Source organism: Chelon labrosus, assembly GCF_963514085.1.
Source record: "Chelon labrosus genome assembly, chromosome: 18".
Lineage (NCBI taxonomy): Eukaryota > Metazoa > Chordata > Actinopteri > Mugiliformes > Mugilidae > Chelon > Chelon labrosus.
In genome coordinates this window covers 25,947,388-25,965,683 of record NC_140351.1, presented here as the reverse complement: position 1 = coordinate 25,965,683, position 18,296 = coordinate 25,947,388, and the positions used below count along the sequence as shown (strand labels likewise).

The window sequence follows — 18,296 nt, the reverse complement described above, 5'->3', positions numbered from 1 at the left end:
GCTAATAGGCGCGTTCGACTTCATGCAGATCTGTGCAGATCTGACTTGACGTGATGCATGCTGGGTAGAACAAGTTCATTTTAACCAATCATATTCGAGATCTATGAGCATAACAACCCAGCATGCATCACGTCAAGTCAGATCTGCACAGATCTGCATGAAGTCGAACGCGCCTATTGAGAGCTGATTGAGAGTGAGGAGTCACGTGCCGATTTGGGTTGATATGGGCGGGGTCTGAGCCGGTCGGCCATGATGGTAGGAAACGCTATCGGTTGCCAGGGGCAACGCCTTCAGAACTTAACGGAGGCGCTACTAAACATTCCAGAGCTCTTTAATATTTGCGCGTTTATTATTTCGGCGGGACAGAGTAAGAAAGTAAAGCAATGGAGTAAAGCAATGGAGAAAGATAAGGCGAAAGAAAATGGACCTTACAGGGACAAACTTACACCTACCGCAAAACAGCGGTATTTGGTTACGAGGCTTTCTGCTGTGGCTGGGTGCAGGACTTGGCCATCTACAAGACAGCGTTGTACTGGCAAAGGTAAGTTTTCTTAACATGCGTTTTAGTGTGTCGTAATTAGATTGCATTTAGCAGACACTTCTTGACCAAAATGACAAAGTAATTAACTACGACTGCTTCGTAAACACTAGATTGTGACGGCATCCGGCGTCTCCTCGTCAGGTCAGAGACTCTCCCTGATGCTGTGTCCATTTCGGTAACCTAAAAAACTGTATTCCATTGTTCCTACGTTTTCCATATGTATTGTGTGAGGTACTGGTGCAGTTTTTAACGCAGCAGTGAGTTCCAGGCATGGTATTACAGTGCGGAATTGCGAGAACCTCTTCTACTACCGAGTTAATAACACACGTAAACAATCTTGTTTTGCCGCTCGAATCCTGCCAACATGGCGGAGAGGGGAGGGGCTCTGTACCATGACGACAACTCCTCACTCTCAATAGTCATGCGCTGCATGGACGTGCACAGGTACGGGCTGTAGTAGCTGAGCTGCCCCTCTGGAGAGAGTGTTTTTTTTTTTTTTGCGGTTGTGTCTGCATCAATACAATGAGTCCGTAATTGGTAAAGTGTTAAAAATCTATCGCCATATAATTCAAATTTTTTTTTTTTCTGTAACCAAAAAGTTTGTCAGTCAGGTGAGTTTTAGAAGCTATGGAGATTACAAATGCTCTGTGAATAACACAAAAAAGTCTCCACCTGGCCTCGAATAATGTGCAGTTCTTAACTTTTGTCTCACGTCACGCAACATTTCGAGCTACCAGGAGACACGGTGGTTTTTCACTTGGTCCCGTCCCAATCCGATGACAGAATAAAACAATGAATCTGCTCCATTGGATGTGATGTGATACAGTATATCCAGTGTTGGGGAGTCGTTAACTACATGTAAGCTAGTTCAACTACTAACTTAAATACATTTTGCAGTCGTTTTAAAACTGACAAGACAACAGGCCCCTTTTTTATTTCAATGGCTTTAGATATTTTTATATTATTTATGTATGAACTGTGAGGAAAGAATTTTCACTTATAGTTTAATTGCAATGAACGGGCCATTTCTTTTGCTATAATTTTATATCATCTGTTCACTGTCATTTTTTCAGTAGTTTGAACATTTTATTCTAAGTGGCTTTAGTTAACCAAACTAGATTCATCCCTTTGCTGTAGTTTAACTTCTTCTGTAATGGTAGTTTGGAAAGCTATTCTTTCAAAGTAGCTTCACCAACACTTTTTAAAAAAAAAAACTTTTTAATCATGCATTACATGTTGCTTAAAGTTAATATGCTACATGAGTTGGTTAATGTAGGCATACTAAACACATATTTTATATATACATTTATATATATATAGACTCACTAATGTTAATTTTGTGTGCTTAAGTATGCCTTCACAACAGAGACGGATTAAGAAGAAAGAGAAAGACCTCAAGAAGGCAGCTAAAAGAAATACATCATGTCAGAGCTGGGTAAAAACTGCCAGCAGGTCAGCTGCAGGAGGTGAAGCATTTTGATAATGATAAGACACCATCCTACATAATTTATTTAATGTAAAATAGGCTATCTTATCAGAAGCATTTTCTCTTAGTTACAAACACTGCACTGTACAGTATACAGTATGTGCTATGCATAGTATTGTGAATGTATAAATATGTTCTGTAGGGAACTAACCCTGAAAGCACCTGTCCATGAGAGCATTTGAGAGCCTAGTGACCAGTAAAATATCTGTAGTGAAATATGGGATGGTAAGGCCAGATAACAGGTTCACAAAGGCTTTATAATATATTGTGATTGTTCTTTATACAAGTAGGCAACATACTTTTATATATTTTTTTTGAAATAATTAAGTAGATATTCTCCAGTGTAATTCCTGGGCTTCACCAAAATCACTGAATGTATCCACATTTTATGGATATTCAACTGACTGCAACAGAGGTTTTATTAGACTTCCAGGTTAGAGCAATAGCCCCTCCAAATGTCTGTGCACGTCCCTGATGCGCTGTATTAGACTATCCATATGTAATAACTATACGACACTGTAAGGGCCGGTACAAAATTCCTCAGGGGCCGGGGGGTGCCAAAAAGCATGACATCAGGTTCTCTGATTATTGTTTTATTGGTTTTAATATAAAGTCCAACTCTCCCTGCAGGTACAAAAACAGAGAGCTGGCTTGGCAGCAGCGCTGAATGCATCTCTGACAGGATCAAATAAAAAAGGAAGAGGAGGAGGAGAAAGAAAAGAAAGAAAGCTGTTCCTGTGTTCATAATTACAAAAAAAAAAACATTTATCCCAGAGCTGTACATCTATAGACGAGGCAGAGGTCAACATTTATATATTCAATAATTTTATAAAACATAAAGAAAAATCTGCATTTTATCCCTTTACGGTGACAGACAATTCAGACGACCACAGAGAGGAAGAAGTTTTCAGCGTTTCAGGATTCATGAAGGTTTCAGTCATGTGTGGAAGCCCGGCTCCCTCAGCAAAATACATAATATAAAGACAAAATGGAGATCAAAAACTTATAGCCCCAAATCAATCAATGAAAAGTAAAAATCATTAGATTAAAAGTGAAAATTTGAGCTAGAAAGTCAACATTTTGACCAATAATCTCATCCTTTTGACCCATTTCTTTAATCATGACTAACATTTTACTGCTGGAAACAGGCCTCCACAGCTCACAACTTCTCATGCTTTATTTTTTTGCAGCAGAGGCACACACAGGTACAGACTCAAGTCACTGATGAGACAAACCGTCAAAGGGCCCTTGTCTTCTGTGGCAGCCATGTTGGAGGTCGTAGGAAACATGTAACTGACTAACCCTACTACCGTTTTACCGTTTCAAACTTTAGTTTTCCGCTCTAAAATGATGATTCAGCTGCAACTCTGAGACTATTTTTGTTTATGAGTAGCAAATGTTGTAGCTGTAGTCTTTTTCAAGACACAAGTAAACTGGGAAAAAAATGTTGCTGCTACTCAAGCTTCATAAGGTACAGACACACCAAACCGACACCAAAGAACCACCCGCAACACAGGCCAACTGTGATGTCTCCAAAAAGTTGCACTTGAACACATCACAAAGACTACAGCAAACACCTGAAAGGAAATACCGCTTCATACCAGCAGGTGACAGCAGTCTGTATTCATCATTCAAAAGGGGAAACGGAAAGAGCTACTATTAGCAGGGAGGCCAGGAAGTTAGGAAGAGCTACAGACTGTCATACAGAGTTGATGTCTCCTGAATCACGCTGATCAGTTGGTCTACACTTTATTCATTCTAGATGGTTATGTTGTGGATATTTGTGGATTTTAACACACAGATTAGTACAATGTTCTAAAACAAGAAAAACCTTTCGACGCTGTTATTTTCTTTACTTTCATCATTTCCTGCTTCTCTTCTCATGCTCTGCTTCTCACTGGCTTTTCTCTCTCTGAAAAGCCAATGACAGAGATCTGACTAGAACCAAAGTTTCAGGACACAGAAAAAAGTAGAACCAGAATCCCACCAACACCAGAAAACAACCGACTTAGTGTGTCATGGCCTTAATCCTGGAAGAACCTTAGTATTTCTCCTGATATCAGTCTACACATTCAAGTGTTTTGTCTTTCAGTGATTTCTTGAATAAATGACCTCCAACATGACACCAAACAGGAAGCGCTGAATCACAAGTGGAATGTTTAAATGTTTCTTTCTTAAAGGGAAGTGCATGTGGATCATCACACTCTACTGCTTCGACATACGAAGAAGACTTTGACTCCAAAACCAAAACATGAGAAGAATGTTTAAGACTGTGACTCACAATATATACTTCTGTGAAGACAAAATGGATCCATCAGGTTTTGGAGTCAAACTCTTTGTTCACTTGCTCCCTCTAGACGCCTATGTGCTCATTGCATTCACCTCACTCCTGAACGTAGAGAAATGCATCATCGGGATTCTTATAAACCTGAGTTGCTTGACGTGCTGAATATTTACAGTTCTGCAGCACATACCATGGGTCAGCTCACACAGAAGGTCAGAGGCTGATCTGGGTTTGAGTGACTGTTGGTGGAAGCACGAAGCTTATTCCAGGCCCTCCTGTTTGTTTTTCTGCAGGAGTTAACGCTGCTTTTGAATGTTTTATTTTAATTTACTGACACATTAAGGCTGCACAAGATTTATGTTTTATTTGTTTGATCAGTCTGACTGATGAAACTCTATAAACAGAGCTACACAAACTTATCAACTGATTTCATTGGAGATGATGTGAGAGTATTACAAAAAGCAGATATCTTTTAATAAATTCACTGTTATCTGTAGTCTTTTTGTCATTACATGTGTATAGACTGAAAACATGCTACTTAGAAAACCTTAAATCTGGATTTATGCTTATATTTTCTGAAATTGGGCCAAAATCTTTTAGTTTTTATTTTAAGGGTTTAAATCTGACGAAATAATTTCAGTCTTTCTGTTCCGCTGTAAAAACCAAGTTGATCTAACTAGACTGATCAGATTCATACAGTTTTGTCTTTTCAAGTAAAACATTTGGACTTTTTCTATTTTATCTCAGCAATGCTAAAATTATTTCAGGTGTGTTTGTTTCTGAGCACTGTTGCTTTAGACTCCTGTTTTGTGTTGTTTTGAACTTTAACTGGCAGGTCATAATAAAAAGGTTTAAATGTATAAATGATAAGAGCACACACACAAAAGTTTTCAGAGGTTCTCTTGTGTTCACCAGGGGGCAACAACATGTTGACTTGTGCAGCTTAACTGATGCAGAAATTTCTGGACTAAATAAAAACATACCACTTCACATACCATTTCATTTCATTTTGATCTCAAAGTGTCATTACTCCCAGACATTTGTTATGAATCTGAATATTTTACATTTTTCTTTCAATTAGATCTCATGAGCAGAACCAACAATCACTGTGATGTTGCTTATTCATTCCATCCTCTGACCACATTTGTTCTTTTGCACCTGAAAGTGAAATACTGGTAGTTTTTTTTTCCAAGACAAAACTCAGAGATCCCAGAAGCACTGAGCCACTTCTGAATCCTGACCTTCTGCTCTGTGGATCTTTTCTCTCTGGGTTTTGTCTTTTTCTGTAGATGCCATCATGTCAGAAGCTACTTGAGGTTTACATGTGGGATCTACAGCTACGCAGAACCACAACGACAATTAAGATAAACAATGCTCCTGGCTCTTTAAATTGCATACCGCACATTATTATTACCTTGTTCCTGTGACGACCCCATCTGGAGTGAATAAATAGAGCACTCTTATTCTACTGACTCGGTCTCTGTGTCTGCGAGGCAGAGCTGATTGTCCAGAGCAAAACAACAGATGGAAGAGGAAAAGAGTCGATAGGTTTACAGCTGAGACTCTATGGTTGGTCAGCAGGAGGGATCCAATCAGAAGGACATGACAGGAAAAGGACTGGAAGGGGGTGGCGGCATCTGTGCTCCTATTTGGCGTTAGCGGTTCCAAGGTCCATCAGTAGTCTGTCCAGCCGGACTGGATCGTATCAGAGAGTAATGAGATGGGGGGGGGCAGAGGTCAGATGGTCGAGGTCAAAGTTGACAGGATGGAGGAAGAGAAGGAGAAGGAAGAGGAAGAGAAAGAGGAGGATGTCACAGAGCAGTGGAGGTGATCTTCTTCACCCCCCTCCGCTGGGCAAGAGTGGAACAGCCCACAGGCTCCAGGACCGGAGGGACGTTCCTGTTCAAGGCTGAGTAGGTGGCGGCCATCGCTCCCTGGAGGACAAGATAGATAGATAGATAGATAGATAGATAGATGAACCACTTTAGATTACTGACCACTGCAGTTTAGCCCTTGTCAAAGTGAGCTGAAGGCTGAATTAGATAGATACCTTGACAAGGTGTGGTGCATCCTGTCTGTTCAGTGTGTATTTGGGCAGCTGGTCTCGGTGCGTCACCCATGGGTGTCTGAGGACCTGACCGGCTGTCAGCCTCTGGTGGGGGTCAACATGCAGCATCTTAGACACCAGGTCCTGAAGGGTTAGAGTTCACACGTCAATATAAATCACCTCCACAGGGCCATAGACACATTACTGGCACACAGAAAACTAGAGCGTTACGAAAAATTGTGTTTTTGTGTTGGTGTGTTGGTGTCCTCACCTTAGCTTCAGCAGACACAGAGTTCCAATATCCTCCAGTGAGTGAGAACTTCCCGCTACCGATACGAGCCAAAATCTCCTCTGGTGTGTCCTCCGGACCGTTAGCAAAGGGAGTGAAGCTGGAGGAAAGTAATCAAACACAGCAGCAGTCAAAAGTTAGGACATTAAAAACTAGAAACGGGTGGAAAGAGAGCAACATGGCAACATAACAGGTGCACGAATCCCTATATGTGTGCACACTCAGCCAAAATAAAATTTCAACAGATACAAAAACCAAAAATGTTTCCCTGTTACATTAAATTTAACTCTGATGATGTTCAACTGCAGTTGACGTGTTTACATGTTACTCACCCAGTTAGCATTGTGTAGAGAAGCACTCCCAGACTCCAGATGTCACAGGCTGCATCATAACCCTGCTTCTTCAACACCTGAAGAAATACAGCAAACAGCATTTTAAATTAAATAGAGGTCTCCAGTTAAAACCTACCATTAAGTTTTAACCTTAAACACATTTATTCTTGATATGCTGCCACTGATAATCTTGTTAAATGTCTAATGGAGACTGGAGATCCTTTGTAGCTCTCCTACAATGTTCCTCTCTAGTTTGGTTTAGGTTTGAATTAGGTGCAGACAGGAATATAAAACTAATAATAAGAAAACCCTATTTCGGAACAAGCTAAGGAAATGAAAACAAAAGAAACACGGACGAAGGAGGAACAACAAAATCAGGACTTCAGCTGCTCCATGCCATACCTCTGGGGCAACGAAGTTCGCGGTGTAGCACGGTGTCATGAGCAGGCCGTTCTCCGCTCGCAGCTGTTTGGCAAAGCCAAAGTCACAGATCCGGATGGACTCAGCATTCCCGCTCTCGTCCACATACAGAATGTTGCTGGGCTTCAGGTCTCTGTGCACCACCTGCAACAAAAATATCAAAGGTTTCTTTTTCAATAGACGCTTCACCTCCATTGTGTGAAAAATTTAAATCTGCTTTTAGTATTTTCACCTAAATCAAAATCAGAATATTTAATTTCCTGGGTCTTTATTTCCTAAAAAAAAACTGCCTGTCAAAATTTTTATATTTGTTTTCGTCAAACACACCTGCATTAACCTTTTTGTTCTACCAAAAGCCTAAATTTCAGCTTAACCCACAGAAAAGGTCTCAACTAATATCTCTCTGAAACTGTCATCTTCCATCTTCATTTTACCCAGTATCATACAGTTCGATTTTAGCACCTCTGCAGTAATTTTCGAAGTGATATCTTCATCACAACAAATATACAAATAAATCCTGTAGCTTCTCAGATGTACTTTATTTGGGGAATGTCACTTTGAGTCTGAGAAATAGGCCTAGGGTTTAACAGGTCAAATTATTAAAAAAGCCTTAGTTTAAAACGTCAGACACTCATGAGTTTGAAAAACACACCCCTTGCACGTGCAGGTACTCCACAGTCTTGGTGATGGTGTAGAGGACAGCACTGGCTTCCCGCTCGGAGAAGAACTTCTGTCGCAGGATTTTGTCGAGCAGCTCGCCTCCTTTCATCAGCTCCGTCACAAGGTACACCGACCGGCCGTCATCGTACACCTGCGCACCGAAATAAACCGACTCGCATGTCAGTCAGCAGTCGATGACTAACAATCATGTTAGATATTACATTTTTTTATAGAATGAGTAAACCAGCTGAATAAATTGATTCACATAACACTGTGGTGACTGTTACATATCAGACCTCTCTTGATGTGATAACTGGTCATCAGATTTATTTGTTTGACTGAAATGACTGCAGTATAATGTCAGTTTAAAGGGGAACTACTGTTTTTTTACAACCTGGACCTTATTTCTGGCATAAAATATGATCGTTTACTCACCCATAAAACTTTGGTGTTATTTAAAGTCCTTCGGGAGATATTTAGCTCCAGCGGCAAGACGACTGCCGTGGGTGTGCGCAGCGCTCATAGATGACATCATCCAAGTCATAGGTTAGTAGGTCAATCTACAGACCCCGGATGATGATAACAGGTAACTCTGGACTCAACGGGGAACAACACTAGCGTATCATAACAATATTGGTAAAATGAACAACTTTCGTGTCAGATAATGCATTATTTAGAGGCTGCGTTTTGTGCCCCAGTCACTCCCACTATATGGATATATGCGGCAGGAGCTAAATATCTCCCGAAGGACTTCAAATAACACCAGTTATATGTTTTGTTAAGTTATATGGGTGAGTAAATAATTGTATTTTATGCCAGAAATAAGGTCCAGGTTGTAAAAAACGGCAGTTCCCCTTTAAATGAATCAACCCTACCCTCACCATACTAGTGATCTCATTCCTCAAAGTACAGGCCAAGGAGGAGGAGGAGTGGCAGCAATCTTTATTTACTTCATTATTAGACTCAAAACTTAAACAATCTTAAACGAACTTATTGAGATGGTTTCCTCATTCTAATAAGTAGGACTGTGGAAGAAAATTAAATATCTACTGGTAATTATTAACCTCTCTTGTCTAAATCTCTTTTACTAAATGATTAGACAACTGATCCCCAAATTGGTTAATTCTGTCTAACTGAAATGTGGCAACAGCATGATGAATATGTGGACTGGATGGGGGAGCTGTGGACTAGCTTGAGGAGTTGTAGACTGGATAGAGGAGCTGTGAAATGGATGTTGGACTGTGGGCTAAATAGGGGAGCGGGTGGACTAGATGGAAGAGCTGTGGACTGGATGGAGGAGCTGCAGACTAGATGGAGGAGCTGTGGACAGGATGGGGAAGCGGTGGACGAGATGGAGGAGCTGTGGACTAGATTGAGGAGCTATAGACTGTATGGAGAAGCTGTGGACTAGATTGAGGAGCTGTAGACTGTATGGAGAAGCTGTGGGCTAGATTGAGGAGCTGTAGACTGTATGGAGAAGCTGTGGGCTAGATTGAGGAGCTGTAGACTGTATGGAGAAGCTGTGGGCTAGATTGAGGAGCTGTAGATTGTATGGAGGAGCTGTGGACTAGATTGAGGAGCTGTAGACTGTATGGAGAAGCTGTGGGCTAGATTGAGGAGCTGTAGACTGTATGGAGAAGCTGTGGGCTAGATTGAGGAGCTGTAGACTGTATGGAGAAGCTGTGGGCTAGATTGAGGAGCTGTAGACTGTATGGAGGAGCTGTGAACTGATTGGGGAGCTGTTGCTTAAATGAAGGAGCTGTGGACTAGATGAAGGCGCTGTGGACTAGATGGAGGAGCTGTAGGCTGAATGAGGGAGCTGTGGACTGGATGGGGGTGCTGGGAACTGGATGGAGAAACTATGAATTGGATGGAGGAGCTGGGGACTGGATGGAAGAGATGTGGACCGGATGGAGGAGCTGTGAACGGGATGGCGAAGCAGTGGACTAGATGGAGGATTTGTAGACTGGATGGAGGAGTTGTGAACTGGATGGGGGAGCTGTGGACTAGATGGAGGAGCTGTAGGCCGACTGGGGGAGCTGTGGACTGGATGGAGAAACTGTGGATTGGATGGAGGAGCTGTGGACTAGATGGAGGAGCTGTAGGCCGACTGGGGGAGCTGTGGACTGGATGGAGAAACTGTGGACTGGATGGAGAAACTGTGGATTGGATGGAGGAGCTGTGGACTAGATGGAGGATGTTTTAAGTTGGACCAATAAGTTGTCCACATGTTTAATAACGACTAATAATGACTTACGTCCTTCAGGGTGATGATGTTGGGGTGCTGCCCATATCTCAGAAGGATCTCCACCTCCTCTGTCGGGTCTCTCTTGGCCTTGCTGATGATCTGTAACAAACACAATGTAGTGGATCAAGGAACAAGAACCAAAGAAACTAAAAACTAAAATATCTTCCACAAGCAACCAAAACCTATGAAGGTAGTTAGACACATTTTCATGATCATTTGTAGTACTGAGTGATGTTAGAAAGTAATTTTTATTTTTATAAGGTTTGTGGTTCTTGATTTGATAAGCACAAGTGTGTACACCAAGATGAAAACATTTTCAAACCACCATGGTTTGCCAACATACCCATCTTATTTTGTGATTGTTTGTTTGTAGCAAGTTGTACATCAAATGTTTGTCCAATTATTAGTTTTATTCTCTCAATGCCACCAAAATAGGCCAAGTGACTTTCAAAAGGAGTCTTTACGCTTACTTGTGACTTTAAAAATCACTAATTTAGGTAAAAAAAAAACTAACCCTAACCCACTTACTTAATCCACTTACACGAAATTTCAGGAGGAACAGCATTAAAAAAGATGGTATACGAGTCAAAAAACAGCATATGACAGACATAATCTCCTGACAGCTACAGAAATTTCTGTCTTGTCTTACAAGACCTCTGAAAATGAGATTCATGACTTTTAAGGGACATTTTCAGACCTGTAGATTCTCTGAATGGATTAAAAACCGAAAGCAATTGCAATGCTACTGTGATGTGTCGTACCTTAACTGCATACTCCATGCCAGTTCCTTTGTTTATGCAGCGCTTGCAGACAGAGTAGGATCCCACTCCGATGTCCTCTTTAATCTCGTAGGCGTCTGCGAACTGAGACGTGCTTCTGTGAAGTTGCTACATGCAAAGACAAATAAATATTATTACTACTACTACTATTTCTAATAATAATAATAATAATAGTAGTAGTATTAATAATGGAGCCACACTTGATTACAACAAATACCAAATCTGCGTAAAAAAAATAAATCAGGTTTTCCCAATTTAATTCCAATAATCTGTGTAACAAGATATTAAAAACAAGTATTAAATATATGACTTAATCTTGTTCCAGAAAATGATCTATTTATTTTAATGATAGTGGATAATATTGGTATGCATGGGGCCATACTTGATAGAAGCTACTACTACAAAAAAGGGTTTCCTAATGAGTCCAAATAAATCATATCAATTTATCATCTGGGTTAAAGAAGGGCCTCTGTGGATCATCCCACAGATACTTGATCAGTTTGGGATCTAATGAATTAGGAGACCAGGTCAACACCTTGTGCTGTTTTTCATGTTTTTTGAGTTGATCCTAAACTGCATCCTGCTGGGGATGGCTGCTGCCATCAAGGAATGTCATTAATATGGGGTGGGGGTGCCTGGCCTGATCTAGGTGGGTTGTACATGTATAAATAACATCCACATAAATGCCAGAAATGCCAGGAATTTTCCCAGCGGAACATTGCATTATCAAGAGATGATCAATGTTATTTATTTCTCCTCTCAGTGGTTTTAATGTTGTGGCTGAGCGTTATATATTTGTCATCTTTAGTTTTCATTTTGTCCAATCAATTTTATTTAAATACTGGGCCATGTTTATACTACACAATTAGCAATCTGAACAAATCTGACTTTCAACTAAAGGTCTGTTTTTAAGCTTTTTAGTTCATAGTTTAAGATTTTTCCATTGTCAAAAGAATTTAATTCAGTTTTTCATTTGTAGTTAGTTTAATAAACCATCTTGACTGGGACATTCTTCATGGATGTGAAAACATTCCTTATTTTTAGGATTTACTTTCTCCAGCTTCCCTGTGAGTTCTTTGGCTTGGCCCACTAAAGTTTACCCATTTAAAAAGATTAACTCTCCTTCAGAGGTGCATAGTGTTTGTGTGCACCTTTACAATAGTATTTGGTAGTGGTTGTGTCTCCTCCTCCGTTATGGCCACAAAACTGAAGCCTCTGAAGAGCTGATGGGCGTTGGCGCTCGGAGGGACACCCGGCGAGTCTGACACACAAAAACAGGTGTTAATGCTCCATAAAATCAAACTTTAGTGAAAATGTAGATCTGCTCAACAGAAAGAGGAGGAGGAGGCGAGACAGACGACATTCTGTACCTCTGGGTGTTTTAGCTGTGAACTCTGGATCAAAATAGAAAGTGTCATCAGGTCTTCCTGCAGCCGGCTTGAAAGGAGGGTGAATCTCTCTGCGGAACAGTTTCTACAGGGAGAGAAGGCATTGAAAAAAAATAATATAGCCCAAAGACTAAATTATAAAAGTTTTGTCACTATAAATTCTTGTCGGTGTACTTGAAGGAGACACTGACATTCCAGTCAATGGTGCAGAAGAACTGATGCCTCTTGATCTCCTCCACTCCATCTGGTCCAGCTCCTGCAAATAAAACATGTGTCTTTTATGTGTATCAAGTATAGCTGATGAGACCAGTGACGATGGGGCTCTTAGCTTGTATAGCTCTTGCCTGGTAGGTGATCAAGTCAAATTGACTTGTTATTATAGGTATTGCATACTGTGTAACTGCATACTAAATATAAAATATTTCCACTTATTGAGCCTGAAAAAATTAAACACTGCGTCCTTAAGGGTCTGTGAGGAGTAGAAGCTAGCAGATAAGCTAGCTAAAGCTAATGAATACATTGATGTTGGAAGTTAGTTAAAAGTGACAAAATAAGTACAACTAGATACAATATATAGTGTGTCATAGCAAAAAGAAGGAAGAAATGGAAACTTTTATAACATATTTACCAAGAAACTGAACCAGACACATCCATATATAAAAGATAATGATTAAAAATGCACATGTTTGAGATTAGAAGTAGTTTAGTGGGTCTTCTGAGGGCAAATTTTCCATCTGTTTGATGTTCAAATTCATAGAACTCAATTTTAAAGGAACCGTATGTAGGATTGTGGCCAAAACTGGTACTGCAATCACTTTCAAAATACTGTAGAACGGTGTATCCCCTCAGCCTCCCCCCTGACTCGAGGTTGCCAGCTAAGCTGCAGGATCCAGCAGGAACGTAGGCTGCTGCAAGGAAGTTCCAATTGCAAGTGACGAGTCCTACACAGTAAGTTTCGTAGCTGCAGCTGTGGTAACTAGAGCAGAGCTGGCAACCCGGAAGACGAAACTCTACTGACTTCGTGATTAGTAGATAGCTTGAGGGTGGCGCCTCAGGCCAAAACACAACATGACAACATCAACATCAGTTGAGGGCTGCAACTTTCACTTTTAAATGACAATATCCTGGCCGGACCACTGTTGTCAGTGATATAAGTATTTGAAATGAACATGATTTCTTCATGTCTAGTGACATATCAGGGCCATTTTATGATTAACTGAAATACATTTCTTACATACAGTTCCTTTAAAGTCTGCTGTAGATCACAAAGTTTTCAGAAACCTGTAGACATCTGTTACATTTTTATCACTTTGAGAGGATCAGTAAAGAGTGGATATAGGTATGACAGTGTGGAATATCTGTTAAAGGTATGCACATCATTAAAACAGAGCACTTATTTGTACATTCTTTTACTTGTACTTCATTACAAATAGATTGTTTTCTGATAACTATTACTGTTCAAGTCAAACAGATTGTGCAACCTACACATGTGATTTAATGCATTTAATACCATTTTTTGTAGTTTAATGTATTCACTTTATCTGAGGGTCGTGACACACTAACGGTTGGTCGTGTCTCAGTTCGTTGGCGAGAGTTTCAAGTTATGTCCTGCATCGCTGTGCCAATTCAGGTTGTTCAAATCAGCAATATTACCACCTACAACTGTCAGTCAGGCTGACCAAACAAATAAAACACTTGTGGATATAAATCTTGTGCAGCTTTAACATGTCAATACATTTAAGTTTTTTAGTTTTTCTCTCCACAGATATTTACTTTGTGTGTCATGATCTTAACAACCGTTTTGGTTTTGGAGTCAAACTCAGGAGCGGAATGTTTTGTGCCTGCATCTTTAAATGAATGACTTTTGACTTGTATACCATCTTAAGTTTATGCAACTAACAAAAAAGAATACATTCCTGGTCTATGTTCCACTACCAACTTTATCATTTATGTTACATCACTGGCTTTAAGCAACACTTGTTCAACTACTGAGACTAATGAATATGTTTATTTTGCATGTAAATCTCTATGAACTGGGCTGTAGCAGAACAATGATCCCATTTAGCACCTAGCATGCATGATACATGTGAGTTTTACCTAATCTGTTGGCAGGGTTGCGTTTGAAAAGGTTCCTGAGGAGACTCTGAGCTTCTGAACTGAGAAACTGTGGCATTCCCAGCTTGGCCCTGAAAATAAAGAGAGAATGAGAGACACAGTAATTAAAGCACAGAGCGAAGAGGATAACATATTGGATGTCCATATTGTGTATCCAAATTGAAGCATCTGAAAGACTAGACAATAGCATGTCACTGGCACACAGGAGGCACACTCAGCACTCTGCAGAGCAGTTATTCAGCATTTCTCTACAGACCGATGCTGAGAGCAGGAGTTAATATTTCCTGTCAAACTTTCATTTTTATTACCAATTCCAACATGATTATGTTACTTTCTCCTCATCTTCTTTTATTGTATACTCTCTCACATCTCTTCTCTGCTCTGTCCATCCTCCTCTTCCTCCTAAGTGCTGTACTTTGTCTCCCCCTAAGAGACATCCTTCATTTTCCCCTGTTGTAACAAAAGCTGTTCGGTGGTGATCAGATAGGGGAACACTGACAAGTATTAAGTGTCTTACTTGAGGATCATGGTCATCGTCTCTTTCCGGTCTTTGCCTTGAAATGGCAGTGTTCCTGTCAGCATCTCAAACTGGGAGAAAGAACAGTACACAATCACAGTCAAAAATTTTTTTTTCTTTTTTCAATACAAAGAAAATGTTTTTTTTTGTTTTTTTTTTACCACAGATGGCTGATCTTATACATCTGGTTCAATGAATTTAGAAAAACATAAATAAGGAAGATTTAAATGTCAGCTGAAAGAAATGACCTATGACTTTTATACTAGACAGTAGGGGTGCAACCGTACACACGAGTCACAGTTTCGGCAACAAAAACTCACAGATGTATAAAACTAGCTTTTTTCATCTATTTTGAACAGACACCAATTGACTGAAAAAACTAAAAACCACCTCCTGTTATAAAAGTAAAAAATAGAACATAAAACAAATGCCCTAGGAGGGTTCTCATACAATTCATCCGTTTTGTTCATAAAGAGGAAAAGAAAGCACGTTTTCTTGTAGGGATAAACTGAGGTAGTCAGGTAGCAACTGGCAACTTTGGTAACTTCATTATAAGAAACTAACTAAACTAACTTTTTTGTCCTCGCACTAGGGTGATGCCGCGTTAGCATGTTTGATGTGTTTCCAGCGACGTACCGCGAAACATTGTCTTCAGACAGTCTTTGCCCAGTACACCACTCGTTATGGTGCACCGGGAAACCAAAGTGTTACAAGTCTTCCAACACCACACTCTCCATTACTTTTCTTCTACGTCTGTTTGTCCTTATCCTGTAGGCTAAAGACGTTTGTTGGCAGCTTTTAGGCTCATTACCGCCACCTGGATTGACGTGAGGACTCGACTGTTTCTTTTTTTTTTTTTTTAATAGGCTACTAACTCAGACGTATTCGCAGTATGACTGCGTGCACCGAACTGCGACGCCCGGACCGTGACACCGCGGGACGAATACCGTTACACCCCTACTAGACAGACTTCAGTTTTTAGCAGGTAGAGACTAACAACAATGTGGTAACATGGGTCATAATCTTTGGCAACATGAATTGGGCGGTACAGAGTTAAACAAATCTCAAGAAAACATTAGACTTAGACTTAGATAAACTTTATTCATCCACAAGGGAAATTGCTTGAGTTAAGAATCATGGAGCTACTGGTGACCTGCTGCCACTCTTTCAGGCGCCCAGGTGGAATGGGCCCATTCTCCACTTTGGTTCCTACAACCAAATTCACCATGCTGATACCGAGCTTGGAGCATCATGGACAGTGTTTCTCTGTATTTGTATCATATGTCAATCAGCTGTATCAGTCGGCCCCATTGGCTTCCGCCTCAAAGATGAGATGAGTTAAAGTTCATCCACTTCAAATCGCCAAAAGTATTATATAATCACTACAACTCCATAGTCTTTTTTTGCACATAGCTCTTCGGAGCTGTAAGTGTGCACTTTCAGCGAGTGAGAGAGACATCACAACTTTTTCCAGAGTGTGTATCACCTCCCCAACTCGTGACGCACGCACAAAAAACTACGCTTTTGATGTCATAGAGATGAATTAGAGACAGTAGCCGTTCTAATTTTCTACTGTGCCCAAAATGACGTCAGCGTTTATCTGCATACAGGGAAACAGAGATCAGATCTCGAGTATTGATTTGGGACACTAACTGTAAACCCAGGCACTTAAAGCTGGCCAGTTGGTATCGGACTACCCAGATCGGATGCTAAAGTTCTGAACAGGGCCTAAGTGAGATATTTTTAGCACAGTGTTGTGGAGGAGTTAACTTGGATATTTTCCTCTCACCATCAGCACACCGTAAGACCACCAGTCGGCGCTGTGCGTGTGCCCGCGCCTGTTCACCACCTCGGGTGCCATGTACTCCACCGTCCCGCAGAAAGAGTAGGCTTTGTTCTCATGGTCTATTGACTCCTTGCTGAGGCCAAAGTCTGAACACAATAAGACATCAGACCAATGGAGATATTAAAGAGTTAAGCAGTAGAAAGTTAAGAAACTTTCAGTGAGTTTCATGCAGCAGCTGAAGTGAGCAGCAGGAGTTCACAAAAGGCGCGAAAACAGAAACACACAAATACACAAAAAAAAATAAAAAATGGTGCAAAATTACGCACCCGTCAGCTTGATGTGTCCCTCCTCATCGAGCAGGATGCTGAAACAACAGAAATGTTGTTGTTTGTGTTCAGAAGGAAATGGCTGCATGCCAACATTTATGACGGAGCTTCACTTTGCATCTTACAAGGACATTAATCTGTTTTCAGTGTCACACTGAGAGGACCTGTTTTGCTGGAGCAAAATAAGTTCCCAACAGATTGACTCCAGACCACTTTTCTCCACAAAGAATTTGCAGACAGGAGAATTGGTTTGGCTTCCAAGCTAAGGCTGATTTGCACCTTCCCAGAAATGTCGTGGCAGTGCAGACCACAACAGCTCTGGCTGGTCTGAAACACATTTCCCCTTTCACAACACTCAGACACTAGACAACCTCAGAAAAGTCTCCCCTCCTGCTTCCCTTAAAAAATATTTATTCAGACGCCTCCACATCCACGTTAATAGGAAATATGACAGGTTGGAATATACCAGAATGATCCTTTAATACTGTCTGAAGTGTGTGTGCATACTTCTCAGGCTTGAGGTCTCTATAAATGATCCCGAGGCCATGCAGGTGATTGAGGGCGAGGGCAAGCTCTGCCAGGTAGAACTTCACATCCTCCTCTGTGAACATCACCTGCAACACATAGGTCAGTTTTTACTACGCAGGAAGCACATTCTGTATTAATCTACTGAAAAATGTTTCAATGAGAGCACATTACATCAACGCCATCTTCCATTCAAAGCCAACTTTACTGTCATAAAAGACCATACAATCAGGACAAAATCCCCACAATATTATTCATCATATGCCATTTATTTATCGTCAGTGGCTACCTAAAGTTTGTGCTACACCAATTTCATGATTTAAAATAAACTGAGAATACAAGGTGAAAAATCTTAGAAACCGAGGAATTATGACTCCATAATTTCTAGATTATCTTTCTCAAACACTATTTGTTTTAGGTCTGCAACAACATGTCCTTGTACTCATAACTTCTTCTGTTTTAATGCCGGTTGAACTGAGTTTATTAAAAAAAGTATTTATAAAAAACGTAATTGGGACACCCCTAATTACAGGTGACTATCTGGTCATTAACA

General features: G+C 40.5%; 1 protein-coding gene across 2 annotated transcripts in view; it reads right to left on the bottom strand.

The window, feature by feature from the left end:
• Positions 1-1,939: 1,939 nt before the first annotated feature.
• The window catches only part of rps6ka3b (ribosomal protein S6 kinase, polypeptide 3b), a 63,251-nt gene continuing 46,894 nt past the window's right edge, over positions 1,940-18,296 (bottom strand). Inside the window, exons 7-22 of one of the 2 annotated variants that reach the window (XM_084566160.1) lie at positions 17,726-17,832; positions 17,219-17,256; positions 16,896-17,038; positions 15,107-15,177; positions 14,572-14,660; positions 12,666-12,730; positions 12,457-12,559; positions 12,238-12,347; positions 11,069-11,194; positions 10,317-10,406; positions 8,052-8,210; positions 7,382-7,543; positions 6,980-7,056; positions 6,630-6,747; positions 6,362-6,502; positions 1,940-6,245 (exon numbers count right to left, since the gene is read on the bottom strand). In XM_084566160.1, coding sequence (XP_084422286.1) covers positions 6,123-6,245; positions 6,362-6,502; positions 6,630-6,747; positions 6,980-7,056; positions 7,382-7,543; positions 8,052-8,210; positions 10,317-10,406; positions 11,069-11,194; positions 12,238-12,347; positions 12,457-12,559; positions 12,666-12,730; positions 14,572-14,660; positions 15,107-15,177; positions 16,896-17,038; positions 17,219-17,256; positions 17,726-17,832 — 1,722 coding nt within the window. In that variant the 3' untranslated portion in view covers positions 1,940-6,122. The remainder of the gene's footprint in view (positions 6,246-6,361; positions 6,503-6,629; positions 6,748-6,979; positions 7,057-7,381; positions 7,544-8,051; positions 8,211-10,316; positions 10,407-11,068; positions 11,195-12,237; positions 12,348-12,456; positions 12,560-12,665; positions 12,731-14,571; positions 14,661-15,106; positions 15,178-16,895; positions 17,039-17,218; positions 17,257-17,725; positions 17,833-18,296) is intronic. The other variant, XM_084566161.1, reaches the window with a different exon arrangement.